We start from the raw sequence: 17,056 nt of genomic DNA on the forward strand, positions 1-17,056 counted from the left end.
ATCTGAACTAAATAGATCGATACATACTGTGAAACCGTGGGTTAAATATTAAAAACAACATATAACATACATAGTTTGTGCAAGAAATGACATAATTACATAAATTGCAATATTCAACAGCTGAGTAAGGATTAGAGACTGCACGACCACTAGCCAATCAGAAGACAGACATTTGATTGCTGTATGACGTATGGAGCCTGTCAATCACCGTCAGCATCTGTCCGGATCCAATGCGCATGCGTCGGATCTGTCCGGACCGGAAATGACGTATCGCACTAGTAACTAGGATACTGATCGCTGGTAAACAGAATCTCCTGAGCATTCGTTTGTGAGTAATATAGATTGGATCAGTATAGACCGGACATGACGTATCGCTCTGGTAACTACGTTACCGATCGCTGGTAAACAAAAACTCTCGAGCAATCGTTTGTATGTAATATAAATAAGATCGCACATCAAGTCTGTAATCAACCTCATAAAGGTAAATGTACCTAAGGTTAATATATACATGGGACGGGTAGTATAAGAGCACATAAGAGTTCAATAAAACAGAAAAAAACATAAATAATTTCTTCTTACTATAAGACATGGATAAGAAAATGGAGTCCACACAGGGAAGGAGGGACCCTGATCACATAACGTGTTCAGCGGTACCCACCATTCAGGTTCATGGAAAAAACGCATATCACTTTCGTGTACGTCGTTCACACCATATAACCCATAACTCGTGTAATGGACACAAAGGACTTTAATTTAAAATAATAAAAAAACAAAAAGAAAGGAAAAGAATGTACTCTTAATACAACCCTACCATGGATCAAAAGAAAATATAAAGATTATCAAATATATTGATTACCAGACACGATGAGCTAAATAACAACTCGTAATTACTCCATATTCAAATCACATATATATAACTCATATTGATTTAATGTTACATCAATATATATGGTCTGAAGTGGTCCTGCAGTCCCATGATAATCTATAATAGAAAAAATATTATTAAAAATTATGTCAAAAATTCATGTATCACAAATTTCAATTAAAGAGGAAGAACAGCGCCAGAATTCAAAACATGTCAGAAGGCAATATTCTCATGAAACAGCTCTAGACACATTAAATTCAACATTAAGACCATTAGGTCGCAAGGAATTCAATAGAAAAATCCATTTTAATTCACATTTGTGTAGTGCCGTATGTCGATCACCACCCCTACAGTAAATTGGAATATAGTCAAGGATCATGAATCTTAGATCCTTTTCAGTATGTCCAAATTCAGTGAAGTGTTTTGCTAAAATCTTTAAGACCAGGCAATTTTCCATGCCATAGATGCATTAATTGCAACCTCATGTATAGGGGTAACACTTTTGAACATCCTGTGACACATAAGACATATAAGATTAAACATCATGTAACCTGTGATACTGACTGGGTTATCTATGTATTATGGTGCCCCTGTCAGTTGCTGTATGTGGGAGAAACCACATGTGATTTTAAAACGAGATTGAATAACCATCGATATTCAATAAGAAAAAAGAAATGTGATCTTCCTGTAGAAAAACACTTCACTGAATTTGGACATACTGAAAAGGATCTAAGATTCATGATCCTTGACTATATTCCAATTTACTGTAGGGGTGGTGATCGACATACGGCACTACACAAATGTGAATTAAAATGGATTTTTCTATTGAATTCCTTGCGACCTAATGGTCTTAATGTTGAATTTAATGTGTCTAGAGCTGTTTCATGAGAATATTGCCTTCTGACATGTTTTGAATTCTGGCGCTGTTCTTCCTCTTTAATTGAAATTTGTGATACATGAATTTTTGACATAATTTTTAATAATATTTTTTCTATTATAGATTATCATGGGACTGCAGGACCACTTCAGACCATATATATTGATGTAACATTAAATCAATATGAGTTATATATATGTGATTTGAATATGGAGTAATTACGAGTTGTTATTTAGCTCATCGTGTCTGGTAATCAATATATTTGATAAATTTTATATTTTCTTTTGATCCATGGTAGGGTTGTATTAAGAGTACATTCTTTTCCTTTCTTTTTGTTTTTTTATTATTTTAAATTAAAGTCCTTTGTGTCCGTTACACGAGTTATGGGTTATATGGTGTGAACGACGTACACGAAAGTGATATGCGTTTTTTCCATGAACCTGAATGGTGGGTACCGCTGAACACGTTATGTGATCAGGGTCCCTCCTTCCCTGTGTGGACTCCATTTTCTTATCCATGTCTTATAGTAAGAAGAAATTATTTATGTTTTTTTCTGTTTTATTGAACTCTTATGTGCTCTTATACTACCCGTCCCATGTATATATTAACCTTAGGTACATTTACCTTTATGAGGTTGATTACAGACTTGATGTGCGATCTTCTTATTTATATTACATACAAACGATTGCTCGAGAGTTTTTGTTTACCAGCGATCGGTAACGTAGTTACCAGAGCGATACGTCATGTCCGGTCTATACTGATCCAATCTATATTACTCACAAACGAATGCTCAGGAGATTCTGTTTACCAGCGATCGGTATCCTAGTTACTAGTGCGATACGTCATTTCCGGTCCGGACAGATCCGACGCATGCGCATTGGATCCGGACAGATGCTGACGGTGATTGACAGGCTCCATACGTCATACAGCAATCAAATGTCTGTCTTCTGATTGGCTAGTGGTCGTGCAGTCTCTAATCCTTACTCAGCTGTTGAATATTGCAATTTATGTAATTATGTCATTTCTTGCACAAACTATGTATGTTGTATGTTATATGTTGTTTTTAATATTTAACCCACGGTTTCACAGTATGTATCGATCTATTTAGTTCAGATACTCTTTCATTGTTTTTATCACGCTATTTTGAGATGTATTTGTCAGCCCCATTATCCTAATGAGATTGATTATGTATATTGTATACACACTATATAAACCACTGAATGTGTTTGTATCACTATGCTTGAAAAAGGTCCCAAGGTGGGACAGAAACGTTGCATTTGCCATGTTGGCACAATAAACTTCACTTTTTTCATCTTGATCATCGGAGTGCTGCTGGATTTTCTTTGTGGATATATATATATATATATATATATATATATATATATGAGACAGCATATCTGTAGCACTCTGACCCTATAGCTATGGATAGAATTAGAAATCAAAAAAATGTCAGCCGCACAGCCAAAGATAGTAATGGTGGAGGGTGCAAGCCCAGGGGCGTAGCTAGAGGCTCATGGGCCCCGATGCAAAAATTCTTACTGGGCCCCCCCCGCAAACTTCTCATGGCCGACGGTCCGCAGCTTTCAGCTACATCGCTGGGTCTCCTAAGTGACCCAACAATGCAGCACTAGCAGCCGGGGGCGTCACTAAGGCTGGGTTCACACACACTATTTACGGACGTAATTCGGGCGTTTTAGCATTGAATTACGTCCGAAAATGCGGCTCAAAAGCGTCGGCAAACATCTGCCCATACATTTGAATGGGTCTTACGATGTTCTGTGCCGACGGTCATTTTTTTTTACGCGCCGCTGTCAAAAGGCGGCGCGTAAAAAAGACGCCCGCGTCAAAAAAGTGCCTGTCACTTCTTCAGACGTAAATAGAGCCGTTTTCCATGGACTCCATGGAAAACCAGCTTCAATTACTTCCGTAATGGACGCAGCAAAAGACGCCTGCACATGCCATTACGGCTGAAATTACGGTGCTGTTTTCTCCTGAAAACAGCACCGTAATTTCAGCCATAACAGACGCTGCCGTGTGAACATACCCTCAGGGCTTAAAATGTCAGGGAAATAGCCCCAATACATATGTGTCCGCCCAAAAAAAGTGTGTATATGAGACAGCATAGCATATCTATAGCACTACGACCCTATAAACTATGGATAGGATTAGATACAGTGGCTCAGCAGACAGTATCATACATGATAGGATTAGATACAGTGGCTCAGAAGGCAGTATCACACATGATAGGATTAGATACAGTGGCCCAGCAGACAGTATCACACATGATAGGATTAGATACAGTGGCCCAGCAGACAGTATCACACATGATAGGATTAGATACAGTGGCTCAGGAGACAGTACCACACATGATAGGATTAGATACAGTGGCTCAGAAGGCAGTATCACACATGATAGGATTAGATACAGTGGCTCAGCAGACAGTATCACACATGATCGGATTAGATACAGTGGCTCAGCAGACAGTACCACACATGATTGGATTAGATATAGGGCCCAGCAGACAGTATCACACAAGATACGATTAGATACAGAGGCCCAGCAGACAGTATCACACATGATTGGATTAGATACAGGGCTCAGCAGACAGTATCACACATGATTGGATTAGATACAGGGCCCAGCTCGCTGACATTGCGTCTCCAGCGCTGGACCCAGGACAGGTAAGAATAATAATTTTGCTTCTTTATGTGTTACTGATTATTTTTGTGTATTTGTGTTTTATTACAGGTTCGGTTGTTGGACTTCGGATACGAGGACTTCAATGACGGCGTTTTTTTTATTCTCAATAAAATGGTTAATGAGGGTTGTTTTTTTATTTCAATAAAATATTTTTTCTATGTGCTTGTATCTTTTTAAACTTTATTATCACCGCCTTAGTAATGGCCGCTGGCTGATTGACAACCTCCATTACTAAGGCGGGGCTTAATGTTAGCCGGTGCAGAGGCTACACTAACCCCCATTATTACCCCGGTACCCACCGCCACCAGGAGTACTGGGAAGAGCCGGGTGCGAACCAGTACCCGACCATCTGTAGTGACTGGCAGGCACCGGGGTGGCCGCAGGCTGGTAGTATTAGGCTGGGGAAGGCCAAAAACAGTGGCCCTTCCCACCCTTGTAATGCTGCCTGCTGCTGCTGTGTTGTATCTGGCTGGTTATGAAAATTGGGGGGGACCCGACATCGTTCTTTCCAATTATTTTTTATTTTTATTTTTTTTAAATGACGTGGGGTCCCCCCCATTTTTCATAACCAGCCAGATACAATAAAGCAGCAGCAGCCTAGCATCACCAGGGTGGTAGGGGCCACTGTATCTGGCCTTTCCCCTCCTGATAATACCAGCCTGCGGCCACCCCAGGGGCCGACCATCACTACAGATGGTCAAGTACTGGATCGTACCCGGCTCTTCCCAGCACCCCTGGTGGCGGTGGGTACCGGGGTAATAAAGGGGGTTAGTGTTAGCCTCTGCATCGGCTAACACTAAGCCCCGCCTTAGCAATGGATGCTGTCAATCAGCCGGCGGCCATTACTAAGGCGGTAGTAATATAGTTTAAAAAAAAACACAAAGACATAGAAAAAATATTTTATTGAAATAAAAAAAAAACCCACACAGCCCTCATTAACCATTTTATTAATAAAAAAAAAGCTGTCATCGAAGTAGTCCTGGAATCCGACGTAGTCCAACGACCGAACCTGTAAGAAAACACACAAAAAATGATTAGTAACACATGTGTTAGGGTATGTGCACACACACTAATTACGTCCGTAATTGACGGACGTATTTCGGCCGCAAGTACCGGACCGAACACAGTGCAGGGAGCCGGGCTCCTAGCGTCGCACTTATGTACGATGCTAGGAGTCCCTGCCTCGCTGCAGGACAACTGTCCCGTACTGAAAACATGATTACAGTACGGGACAGTTGTCCTGCAGCGAGGCAGGGACTCCTAGCGTCGTACATAACTATGATACTAGGAGCCCGGCTCCCTGCACTGTGTTCGGTCCGGTACTTGCGGCCGAAATACGTCTGTCAATTACGGACGTAATTAGTGTCTGTGCACATACCCTAAGTCTTAGATACAGGGCCCATGTGTGATACTGTCTGTGGGACCCTGTATCTAAGCCTACCACAAGGTAGGCTTAGATACAGGGTCCAGCAGACAGTAATCTTATACAGTATAAGATTAATGTGTGCTGGGGCCCTGTATCTAAACCTAGTGTGGTAGGCTTAGATACAGGGCCCAGCAGACAGGATCACACATGGGCCATGTATCTAAGCCTACCATGTGATTGGCTTAGATACAGGGCCCAGCAGACAGGATCACACAATCTGTGATCCTGTCTCATGGGCCCCCTAAGCCTGATACATCGTAGGCTTAGGGGTTGTGCAGTCCCTAAACATTGATGGCCTATCCACAGGATAGGCCATCAATAGCTGATGTGTCGCCCGGGACCCGCAAATCAGCTGTTTTGAAGGGGCCGCAGCACTCGTACGAGAGCTGCTTCCCCTTCATTTCACTACTTGCTCACACTGTGAATCGCCGACACCGATTCACAGTGTGACCGGAATGAAGTGACCGGAATGAAGGGGAGCAGCTCTCGTACGAGTGCTGCGGCCCCTTCAAAACAGCTGATTGGCGGGTCCCGGGAGTCGGACCCCGCCAGTCAGGGCTAACCTTACCTTCCTCTTCGGCCGCGGCGGGAGTTCTGTAGTCTCGATGCTGTGCGCGGCGGCATAGCGCTGTGATGCCATGCGCTGCGCACAGCTCTTGACGTCAGGACCTCCGCTGCGATCCGGAACCAGGAAGGTAAGTAAAGTATGTTACTATAGTAACAGGGGCCCGTGGCCCGAGTTACTATAGTAACTTTTTATTGATGTGATGCGGGGGGCCGTGGGCCCCCCTGGCTTCGGGGCCTGGTCGCAATTGCGACCGCTGCGACCCCTATAGCTACGCCAGTGTGCAAGCCTGCCAGGGACATAACCAAGGTCACCCAAACGTATAAATCCCAAAAATCAGGCAGCACTCCAGAGATATAGCAAAAAAAGGTATAAGTGCTTTATTGATCCATCAGTCAGGTGCAACGTTTCAGCTCTACAATAGAGCCTTTCTCAAGCTAGTGAAAGGATGTGACATCAGCATATATATAACAGAACTTCAATCAAGAAGTAATTGCATATCAAAAAAATGTTTAACAGTATATAACCATATACAATATTAGTACAGTGTATGACAAATATACATCAATGATATAGTGATACCGAGTGCATTTAAAACGATATACAAAAACATCGCTCAACAGGGAAGTGTAAAAACAGTAGATAGGTATCTATAATCATACATAATTATTAATGGACATCACCTGTACAAACAAGCATGAAAGAAACTCACCATAATGGGACCGGCATAACATGTTTAGTTACAAACCACGTTAATCACGGCATCCATAGAACGCTACTGCGCATGCCCAGGGAAAAATATATTAATGTCAGAAGTGTGTCACTCTATTACGCATGTCAGCGCTTGCGCAGATGTAAGAAGCTTCACTTAGTGGCCATATTGGAACGGGGCATACAGGAATCAACCATCGATGTCGCTATATAGCAAACAACGTAAGTATAGAATCAAGGAAGAGGCATGGAAATGTAATATGTAATATAATTAATCTATTTATAGTTAGAAATCCAGAAACTCTTATTATAATATGAGGTCTGTAATTTAGATACATTTAACCATTACCCCGTAAGATGACTTATATAAAAATGCCCAATACGTGGGATAGAATCCAAAATAATACAAAGCATTGGACCATCCTTCAATAAGAAGGAAAAAACAACCTTAAAGGCAGCCAAGAAGAACACTTGTATAAGTGTATACACAAACCCAACAGGAGTGCACCATACACTCTCCCCTCAATCACGAGGGAAAAAAGTCAATTGTACCTTGGCAAAGAAAACGCACATCAGGCATATCTATACGCCTAGGTGCCCAAAACCTCGTCACTCAATCCTGTGTAAGGGTATTAGTGTGAAGGCCATTATAAGGCCCATAGAAGGTACAAATAAAATTAGGACGTATAAATATTCGGATGCCATACCACATTTAATGGAGCCTACATTATTCATGGCTTAATGGGAGGAAAAGAAGGGGGGAAATATGAGTTTATATCATATCATCCTGCTTGATCCTTGTTTATTCAACTTACAAGCCCTGCATATACCAAACGGCAATAGTGTTTATGTGATCACACCACTGATATATATGGAGAAATATTTCCATTAGACTCAAAAAATCAAGAATAGTTTTTATTTAAAAGTGAATTATCACTTCAATTATGATTATTATCAATACAATTATCATTAGCAGGTTTAATTTCTGGTGAGTCCATCCATGTTTCACAATAGCGTGGTCTGTGAATAGACAGAAATGTGAAAATTAAAAATAGTACTAGACAATAGTTTAACATAAAATCAAAACCTACAATGAGGTTGTATTAGAACAGAATAGAGGGGATATATTCAATGGCATTTCAGATAGCATTACCCAAAGGAAAATCGACATTCAGACCATGTGTTCTAAGGGTATTAAGCTTATGGATTCTGTAATGACGGGGTAGGGAGACAGACAGGTGAGCCCTAATCTACCCGCCACTCAGTCCCTGCCTACTTGCACGGCCCGTCCTAGGCGACGGCGTACAACTGGGCGACGGTCCCTACGCTCAATATGTGCACGACAGACAAACAGACAAGGGTACACAGAAGCTAAGGGAAATGGGGCAGTTGCCCATGGCAAGACCGTGAGCAACAAGAGTAGTGAACGAGCTGAGTCAAACCAGGAGTGTACGAGGTACTAAACGCAGAGCAGGAGCATAGTCAGTAAAGCCAGGGTCAAAATGAAGCAAGGTCAATAATGATAGCAGGAGCAGCAGAGCCAGGAAACAGGATAGAATCACAGGCAAAGACAAGCAAGAAATGAAGGTATAAATAGACCGAGGGCGGTAGCTAGAACCGTCTGGCCAGGCTGTGATAGGTTCTCCCACTCCTGAGCCTACCAGCCTGAGTGGTAGCAGATCGAGTTACTCTATCAGACTTAGGAGCAGGTGCAGACTGATTAACCACGGGCGTCGACACAGAAGCTGTGTCTGGCAGATCCTTTACAGATTCACTGTAAATCACCGGATTTGAGCAGTCTAATCATATTACCACCCCAACGAAGCGGGGGAATATGGTCCATAATCCAGAATTTAAGGTCAGGTTCACTATGTTTGAGATCAGTGAAATGTTTTGAGACCGGAAGGTCTTTTTACATATCGTGTAACGATGTTGGTTGAGACTGGTCTTAACATCGTGATGTCTCGCCGACATATAGTAGACGACATGGACACTGAAGCATATAAATGACAAATACTGTATCACATGTGAGGAAATGATTGATCAGAAATTGCTGACCCGTTTTTGGATGTTTGAAAAGATTACCTTTCATCATAAGTGTACAGTTCGTACAACTAAGACACAGAACACAGCCCTTTTTAGGGGGTGCAGATATGTTTGGTAACTACTCCTAGTGGGGCCCATATCAGACCTCACCAACTTGTCCTTAACCCCTTAGTGACCACTAATACGCCTTTTTACGTCGGTCACTAATGGGCTTTAGGCTAGGCTGACGCCTTTTCACGTCAGCCTAGTCTAAGTCCTGCACGGGTCTCCCGTGCAGGCAGGAGCCGGGGCTCTGCTGTCTGATGACAGCTGAGCTCCTGCTCCAACGCCCGCGATCGAAGTTTACTTCGATCGCGGCCGTTTAACCCGTTAAATGCCGCCGTCAATAGCGACCGCGGCATTTAACTTTGTTTACAGAGGGAGTGAGCTCCCTCTGTCACCCATCGGCGGCCCGCGAATGAAATCGCGGGTCTCCGATGGGGTGTCATGGCAGCCGGGGGCTTGATAAAAGCCCCCAGGTCTGCCCTGGACATATTCCTGTTAGGACGCGCCGGAGGCACGTCCTAACAGATTGCCTGTCAGATTTACACTGACAGGCAATAATGCTCTGGTATACGAAGTATACCAGAGCATTATAGCAGCGATCGGAATATCGCACAGTAAAGTCCCCTAGTGGGACTAATAAAATCAGTTATCAAAGTGAAATAAATATTATTAATAAAAAGTACAGTAAAAAAATAAATAAAACCATTTTTTTCCATAAAAAGTGGTTTTATTTAGTAAAAGTGTAAAAAAATAAAAAAAGTACACATATGTGGTATCGCCGCGACCGTAATGACTCCATTAATAAAGTGAATATGTAATTTAAACCGCAAAGTGAACACCGTAAAAAAAAAACGCAAAAAACCATGGCGAAATTGCAATTTTTTTCCATTGCCCCCCAAAAAAGTCATAATAAAAATGAATCAATAAGTCCCATGAACCCCAAAACAGTACCATTCAAAACTACGTCTTGTCCCGCAGAAAACAAGCCCAAAAAATCACTACATTGATGGAAAAATAAAAAAATTACGGCTCTTGGAAAGCGACGATGCAAAAGCAAATAATTTTAGTTCAAAAGTGTTTTTATTGTGCAAAAGTCGTAAAACATAAAAAAACCTCAACATATGTGGTATCGCCGTAATCGTACCGACCCATAGAATAAAGGTAACATGTTATTTACGTCGCATAGTGAACGGCGTCAATTTAAAAACGCATAGAACAATGGCGGAATTTCAGTTTTTTTTTATAATCCCCCCCAAAAAGGTTAATAAAAGTTAATATAAAAATTATATGTACCCAAAAATGGTGCCATTAAAAAGCACAACTAATCCCGCAAAAAATAAGTCCTCATACAGCTATGTAGACGAAAAAATAAAAACGTTATAGCTCTTTGAATGAGACTATAGAAAAACGAATAAAATAGCTTGGTCATTAAGGCCTAAAATGGGCTGGTCACTAAGGGGTTAAGGTTCGGCGGTCTTCGATACGTAAACATGGGCATCTGTTGGAACTCATCAACAGTTTGGATACATCTGCCCAACATAGGCCAGTGTCTCCGAACTATGTCATTAATTTCGTTACTCATTTGTGTGAATGTAGAGATAAAAGGAATACGTTTATCACAGCATTTGGAGTCCTTACTTTTCAGAAAGTTAGCTCTAGATACTAAATCGACCCTATGTCTGTGCTGATCTAATAATTGGCTAGGATAACCTCTAGCCTTAAATTTTTCAATCACCCCATCCAAGCCAAGTTTAAGTCTGTCAGGTTTATTAATAATCCTTTTGGTCCGTAATAGTTGGCTGACTGGTAGAGATTTTATCAAACCCCTAGGGTGTGAACTTTTATAACGCAATAAGTTGTTCCTATCCGTTGGTTTAACAAAAAGGTCAGTTGAAAAAGTTATACCATCTAATTCCACCAGAACGTCTAAGAAATGTAACTGGGTTTTTGAACTGACCAATGTTTGATTGTCTGGTCTATAGTATTGAGGATTGCTCCTCCCGTCCAAACGAGGAAGACATCATCTATGTACCGCCACTACCTCAGCACATGCCGAAAGTGGTGGGATACATAGATGAGGTCCTCCTCGAGAGCACATATATAAATATTCACGTATGTCGGTGCTATGTTTGAACCCGTTGCGGTTCCTTGGCGCTATTAAAAAACTGGTCACGGAATAGGAAATAGTTATTAGTCAATATAACCTTTAGTAATGACAGCAGTAGATAACTACACTCAGTCTAATTTTCGGATTTAACCAGCATTTTCTCAATGGCTTTCAGGCCGCAATCATGCTGGATAGATGTATATAGAGATATTACATCAAAAGAGGCCAAGATAATCTCACTATCCTGTGTTAATTCCAAGCCCTGTAATTTAGTAAAAAAATCTGTATTATCCTGAATGTACGATTGGGTTTCAATAGCGAAACGTCTAAGAGATCTATCTAGAAATATAGCTACATTGGAAAAAATCTACTCCGTACCCGAGACAATTGGTCGTCCTGGGTAGTTAAGCAATGTTTTATGAATCTTTGGTAGTATGTATAATACCGGAGTTTTAGGTTATTCAACCATCAAGAATTTCTTTAAATCGTCATCTATCAGGCCACCGCTATTTGCTTCATTAAGGATCACTGTAATCATTTTAAGGATATCAAATTTAGGGTCACAGGGGATTGGCGTATAAATATTAGTGTCAAGGAGCTGACGATTAACCTCTTGTATGTACATATACGTATCCATGACGACAGTTGCTCCGCCTTTATCCGCAGGCTTTATAGTCAAACTGTCGACATGGATAAGTTCATTGAGGGCTGAAATTTCATCACTGGTCATATTGGCATATTTAAGTTTCATACCATCATACATTGATCTCTAATTTCCAACATAATTTCTGGCAGCATTTACAAATGAATCAATAACCAGTGCAGTGGACGGAGGTACAAAAGAGCTTCTATTGGATAAACCAAAGTCCTTCAATTGTAGCTCCGTGTCTCTAGGTTTAGATGTAATTAAATTTTTAGAAAACCAAGCCTTAAGTTTAACACTTCTAAAAAACTGATGTAGATCTGTCTCCACACGAAACCAGTCTACTTTATTAGCTAGGCAAAACGAAAGACCCTTACGTAATACTTTCAATTGAACATCAGACAAAACTTTAGTGGAAATATTTACCACTATGTCCTCTTTTTCATACTCATTCCTCTAGTCACAGGATGGCGAGATCTGTTCGGTGGTGCCTCCTTCCGCCCCTCCTAGTGCGTCTCCTGCCGGTACAGACATTTCCAGGGTTTCCCCTAAAAAACATGGTGTATCTCCATGTGTCCTTTTATTATCAATCTGAGCTTGTATTGCAGTATATCATGCAAGCCATCCAACGATCTTCGACTACGACTAATAAAAAAAGTAAAAAACAGTTAAATAACGATTTTTATAATGCTCCAAAAATATATATACAGCGGATGTCGGGAAGGGGTTAAAGGACACGGCTAATTTGGACCTGGAGGACGCAGTTAATTTTCATTTATTGCTTAGTTGCATGCCCAGAGCCATAACGTGTTATTTTTCCGCCATTGTTTTTTTTTGTGTAGCTCTTCACACACCTTTAGCCCTGTTCATATCTGGAGTCGCGTTAGAAGGCACATGCAGCGCTATTTTGTCCATCAAATTACCGAAACCATGACGGAAAACCGACAAAACCCATTTAAGTAAATAGGTTCTATTGGGTGACGTTTCTGTCATGCAACGGATATGGCGCTTCCGTTTTTTTCTGTTTTTCTGTTCCTCTGACGAAACAGAATAACGGAACTCGTAGCACAGATGTGAACAGAGCATTTGTTTTCCCCATTTAATAATAATTCTGGAACAAAATTTAGTAGAACTCTGCGTTGTGCCATTTCTCTGTTATTCCTCCTAGAAATGTATGAATAAATTGACAACTGGATGTTTACTTTCCCATTGTCAAAGGGGCGTGTCCATACACAGTCTCATTCTGTCAGCAATGATTGGACATTGCCAGTTTGTGTAGGGACACCTCCAACCAGGGCCGGCCTTAGGGGTGTGCGACCTGTGCCATTGCACAGGGCGCATCACTCCAGCAGGTGGAAGGGGGCGCTGCGCTGGCTCCCTTCCCCTGCTTGTTTCAGAAGTGCCCGGGGCGGGCGACTGAGCAGCCGCCTTTCAGCCCGGGCGCTTCTTCACTCAGTGGCGTCGCTATCGCTGTAGCAGCCATAGCGGGTGGCTGCTAGCGGCAACACCGGGCATGAGGGCACCCGTGCCGCCCGTCAGAACGTGCCCCCCCAATGGCTGGCAGTGCCCCTAGCAGCCGCTGCTACAGCGGCAGCAACGCCACTATAGCAGAGCAGGCAGGTATCTTCCTGCTCTTCTATCTACTAGCACCACTGTAGCTCCCTGAAGGAGCGTATTCCCCGTATGGCCGGGGATTCCGCTCCTGGACGGAGCGCTTGATGTCTCTGTCCATATATGGACAGTGACATCAGGGGCAACTCCTGAAGTGGAATCCCCGTCCACAGTGTTGCGACTCTGTCGGGGATTCCACTCTAGGAGAAGCCCTTGAGGTCACTGTCCATAAATGGGCACAGACGACAGGGGCTTCTCCTGGAGTGGAATCCCCGTTTACATCGTCAGCAACGCTGTGGACAGGGATTCCACTGCAGGAGTTGCCCCTGATGTCACTGTCCATATATGGACAGAGACATCAAGCGGAGTGCTTCAGGAGCGGAATCCCCGGCCACAGGGGGATTCCGCTTCTTCAGGGAGCTACAGTGGCGCTATCTACAGGAAGGGGCGGCGCTATCTACAAAGGGGCGGTGTGGCACTACCTACAAGGGGGCTGCATGGCACTACCTACAAGGGGGCTGTGTGGCACTACCTACAAGGGGGCTCTGTAGCACTACCTACAATGGGGCTGTGTGGCACTACCTACCAGGGGGCTGTGTGGCACGACCTACAAAGGGGGCTGTGTGGCACTATCTACAGTGGGCTGTGTGGCACAACCAACAAGATGGCTGTGTGGCACTACCTACAGGGGGCTGTGTGGCACTACCTACAGGGGGCTGTGTGGCACTACCTACAAGGGGGCTGTATGGCACTACCTACAAGGGACTGTGTTGCACTATCTACAGGGGGCTGTGTGACACTACCTACAAGGGGCTGTATGGCACTACCTACAAGGGACTGTGTTGCACTATCTACAGTGGGCTGTGTGGCACTATCTACAGGAGGCTGTGTGGCACTACATACAGGGGGCTGAGTGGCTCTACCTACAAGGGACTGTGTGGCACTATCTACAGGGGGCTGTGTGGCACTACCTACAAGTGGGCTGTATGGCACTACCTACAAGGGCGCTGTGTGGCACTACCTACAGGGGGCTGTGTGGTGCTTCCTACAAGGGGCTGTGCGGCACTATCTACAGGGGGAATCTGTGAGTGGTGGGCTGATGGTCATTTTTGTAAGAGTGGCGGGCTGATGATCAGTTTACTGTGAGTGGGGGGCTGATGGTCAATTTACTGTGAGTGGGGGGCTGATGGTCATTTTACTGTGAGTGGGGGGCTGATGGTCATTTTACTGTGAGTCGGCTGTTGATGGTCATTTTACTGTGAGTAGTAGGCTGATGGTTATTTTACTGTGAGTGGTGGGCTGATAGTCCTTCAAGTGGTTTCCACCTCTGAGCTCCAATTGAAATTAATAGGAGGTAGAAAATACCTGTGGCTCCCGTTTGGAGTGCTTTGTTGCCTGCGTCCTTTGCATTAGCCTCAACAGCTTAAAAAAAAAACGCAAAAAAAAAAAGGTCAATTCAAAATCTGCTTCAAAATTCCTGAAGGAATTTTGAGGCAGATTTTTTTTCGCCGGCCTACGCAAGGATCTCGTTGTGGAGCAGCTCAGTCTGTCGTGGGAACGGGGCCTAGGTGAGTACAATTTTTTTTTGTTTGGGGGCACTGTCTACAAGGGGTAGGTGGGGGGCTGTATGGCACGATCTACAAGGAGGAGGTGGTGGGGGATTATGGCACTGTCTACAGAAAGGCTGTATCGCACAATCTACAGGGGGACACTATCTACAGGGGGGGGCTGTGTGTGGCAGTCAGGGAAGGGGAGCATTATACTGTGTGGGGGCCACTAAGCAGATATTATACTGTGTAGGGGTACTACAGGGGGAAATATACTGTGTGTGGCACTTTGGGGGCATAAAACTGTGTGGGCACAATTAGAGGACAAAATACTGTGTCCTTGAAAGGGTTATAATATATTATATTATTAAATATTATTATTATTATACTGTATGGGGGGCACTAAAGGGGCATTATACTGTTTGGCGGCACTATATAGGGCATTATACAGTGGAGGGCATTATACTTTTTTTATGATGGGGTGGGGCGCCGAAAGATAATTTTACATGGGGTGCCATCTATCCTAAGGCCGGCCCTGCCTCCAACTAGTAACCATTAGTTGCCAATTTATGTATAAATTTCTATGAGGAATAACAGAGGAATGGCAACAAATTAGGCCTCATGCACACATCCATTGACTGAAGTACGGCCGCTAATGATGGATCCGTGAAACACGGACCGCATACGGATAGCTTCTGTGTGCAGTTCGTTGTTTCAACAGACCAAAAGAATGAAATGGCCGAGGACCTGTCTTATTTTTGTTGGACACTGAATGTGTCAGTGTGCTATCTGTTAAAAAAACAGATAGCACACTGAAGGAAATAACTGAAGTGGGCATGAGGCCTTAGGCCTTATTCGGACGGCCGTGTCCAGTCTGTGATACACGGACCCTGTGTCGGCTGCATTTCCCAGACCGACCACAGTTCAGGGAACCGGGCTTCTAGAATCATAGTTATCTATGATGCCAGGAGTGCCTGCCTCTCTGTGTGAATACTGTCCCGTATTGTAATCATGTTTTCAGTACGGGAGAGTATTCCCGTGGGGAGGCAGGGACTCCTAGCATCATAGATAAATATGATGCTAGGAGCCCGGCTCCTTGAACTGTGGTCGGTCTGGAAATACGGCTGACACAGTCCGTGTATCACAGATTGAACACGGCCGTCTGAATAAGGCATTAGAGTTCTTAGAAAAGATGCGCCAAAATTATTTCATGGGGAATACAATTATTTACTAATGTAATTTACATGTCAGGAGAGGGGACAGATCCTCTTTGATGAATTATGTTTTAGAGTTTTTTGTACAGGTGTAACCTGTTATAAGGAGATATACATTATAGGTATTTTTTCATGTTTTATTATTTTTAATTGTTTTTATTCAAATTGTGTTCATTTTTTACTATTGTGTTTTTTTTTTTGTAGACTTCATTATGAGGAGCTGAGACATATACTTTTGTAAGTCTCAGTTTCCAGTGAAATGACTCCAACAAAATGGCTGCCAAGTAAGGACGAGCTGAGGTTTCCAGTAACTTTGATGACGTAGGGTGGAAGACGAATTCGCTGCATATGACATAACTGCTTGACGTAAATAACTTAGTATCATTTTTAAGAAACGGCTCTTTCTGTGCCCTCCTGTCTACATCCACGGGCTTTATCTGCCCACATCCAAAATGTCCGCCCGTAATCGAGACTCCACCTAGTAGCAAAGACGTAGAGACGTTTGTATATGTTGCTATGGTGACGGCGGGTCTGCGCTCTCTTCGCTGACAACTGTGCATCTGACTGCGATAACTGGGGTCAGGAATGGATGGTAAGTGCACGCAGGAGCCCACCGGAGTCTTACACACGTTCTGTTCATGACTGACGCCGTGACAGCCGTGTCTATGACTCACTAGGAGACAAGACATTTATAAAAAG

The 17,056-nt window shown here is 43.1% G+C and overlaps 1 protein-coding gene and 1 long non-coding RNA gene across 6 annotated transcripts in view; one reads left to right on the plus strand and one right to left on the minus strand.

Moving 5' to 3' along the window:
• Window positions 1–8,079: 8,079 nt before the first annotated feature.
• LOC142652507 (uncharacterized) lies at window positions 8,080–17,011 on the minus strand. Its single transcript, XR_012847864.1, has 3 exons — window positions 16,836–17,011; window positions 12,412–12,630; window positions 8,080–8,164 (listed from the first exon to the last, which is right to left on the minus strand). It is a non-coding gene; the product is annotated as an uncharacterized LOC142652507 (long non-coding RNA).
• The window catches only part of LOC142652506 (uncharacterized), a 104,959-nt gene continuing 104,476 nt past the window's right edge, over window positions 16,574–17,056 (plus strand). For 2 of the 5 annotated variants that reach the window (XM_075828155.1, XM_075828158.1), the window contains exon 1: window positions 16,574–16,723. Coding sequence is in view for 2 of the 5 variants with exons in the window: in XM_075828156.1 (XP_075684271.1) it covers window positions 16,943–16,949 (7 nt within the window). In the remaining 3 variants the exon portion in view is untranslated. Of the gene's footprint in view, window positions 16,724–16,761; window positions 16,950–17,056 lie in introns of those variants that run through there. The other 3 variants (XM_075828156.1, XM_075828154.1, XM_075828157.1) reach the window with 3 other exon arrangements.

This window comes from Rhinoderma darwinii, chromosome 5 (genome assembly GCF_050947455.1).
Source record: "Rhinoderma darwinii isolate aRhiDar2 chromosome 5, aRhiDar2.hap1, whole genome shotgun sequence".
NCBI lineage: Eukaryota > Metazoa > Chordata > Amphibia > Anura > Rhinodermatidae > Rhinoderma > Rhinoderma darwinii.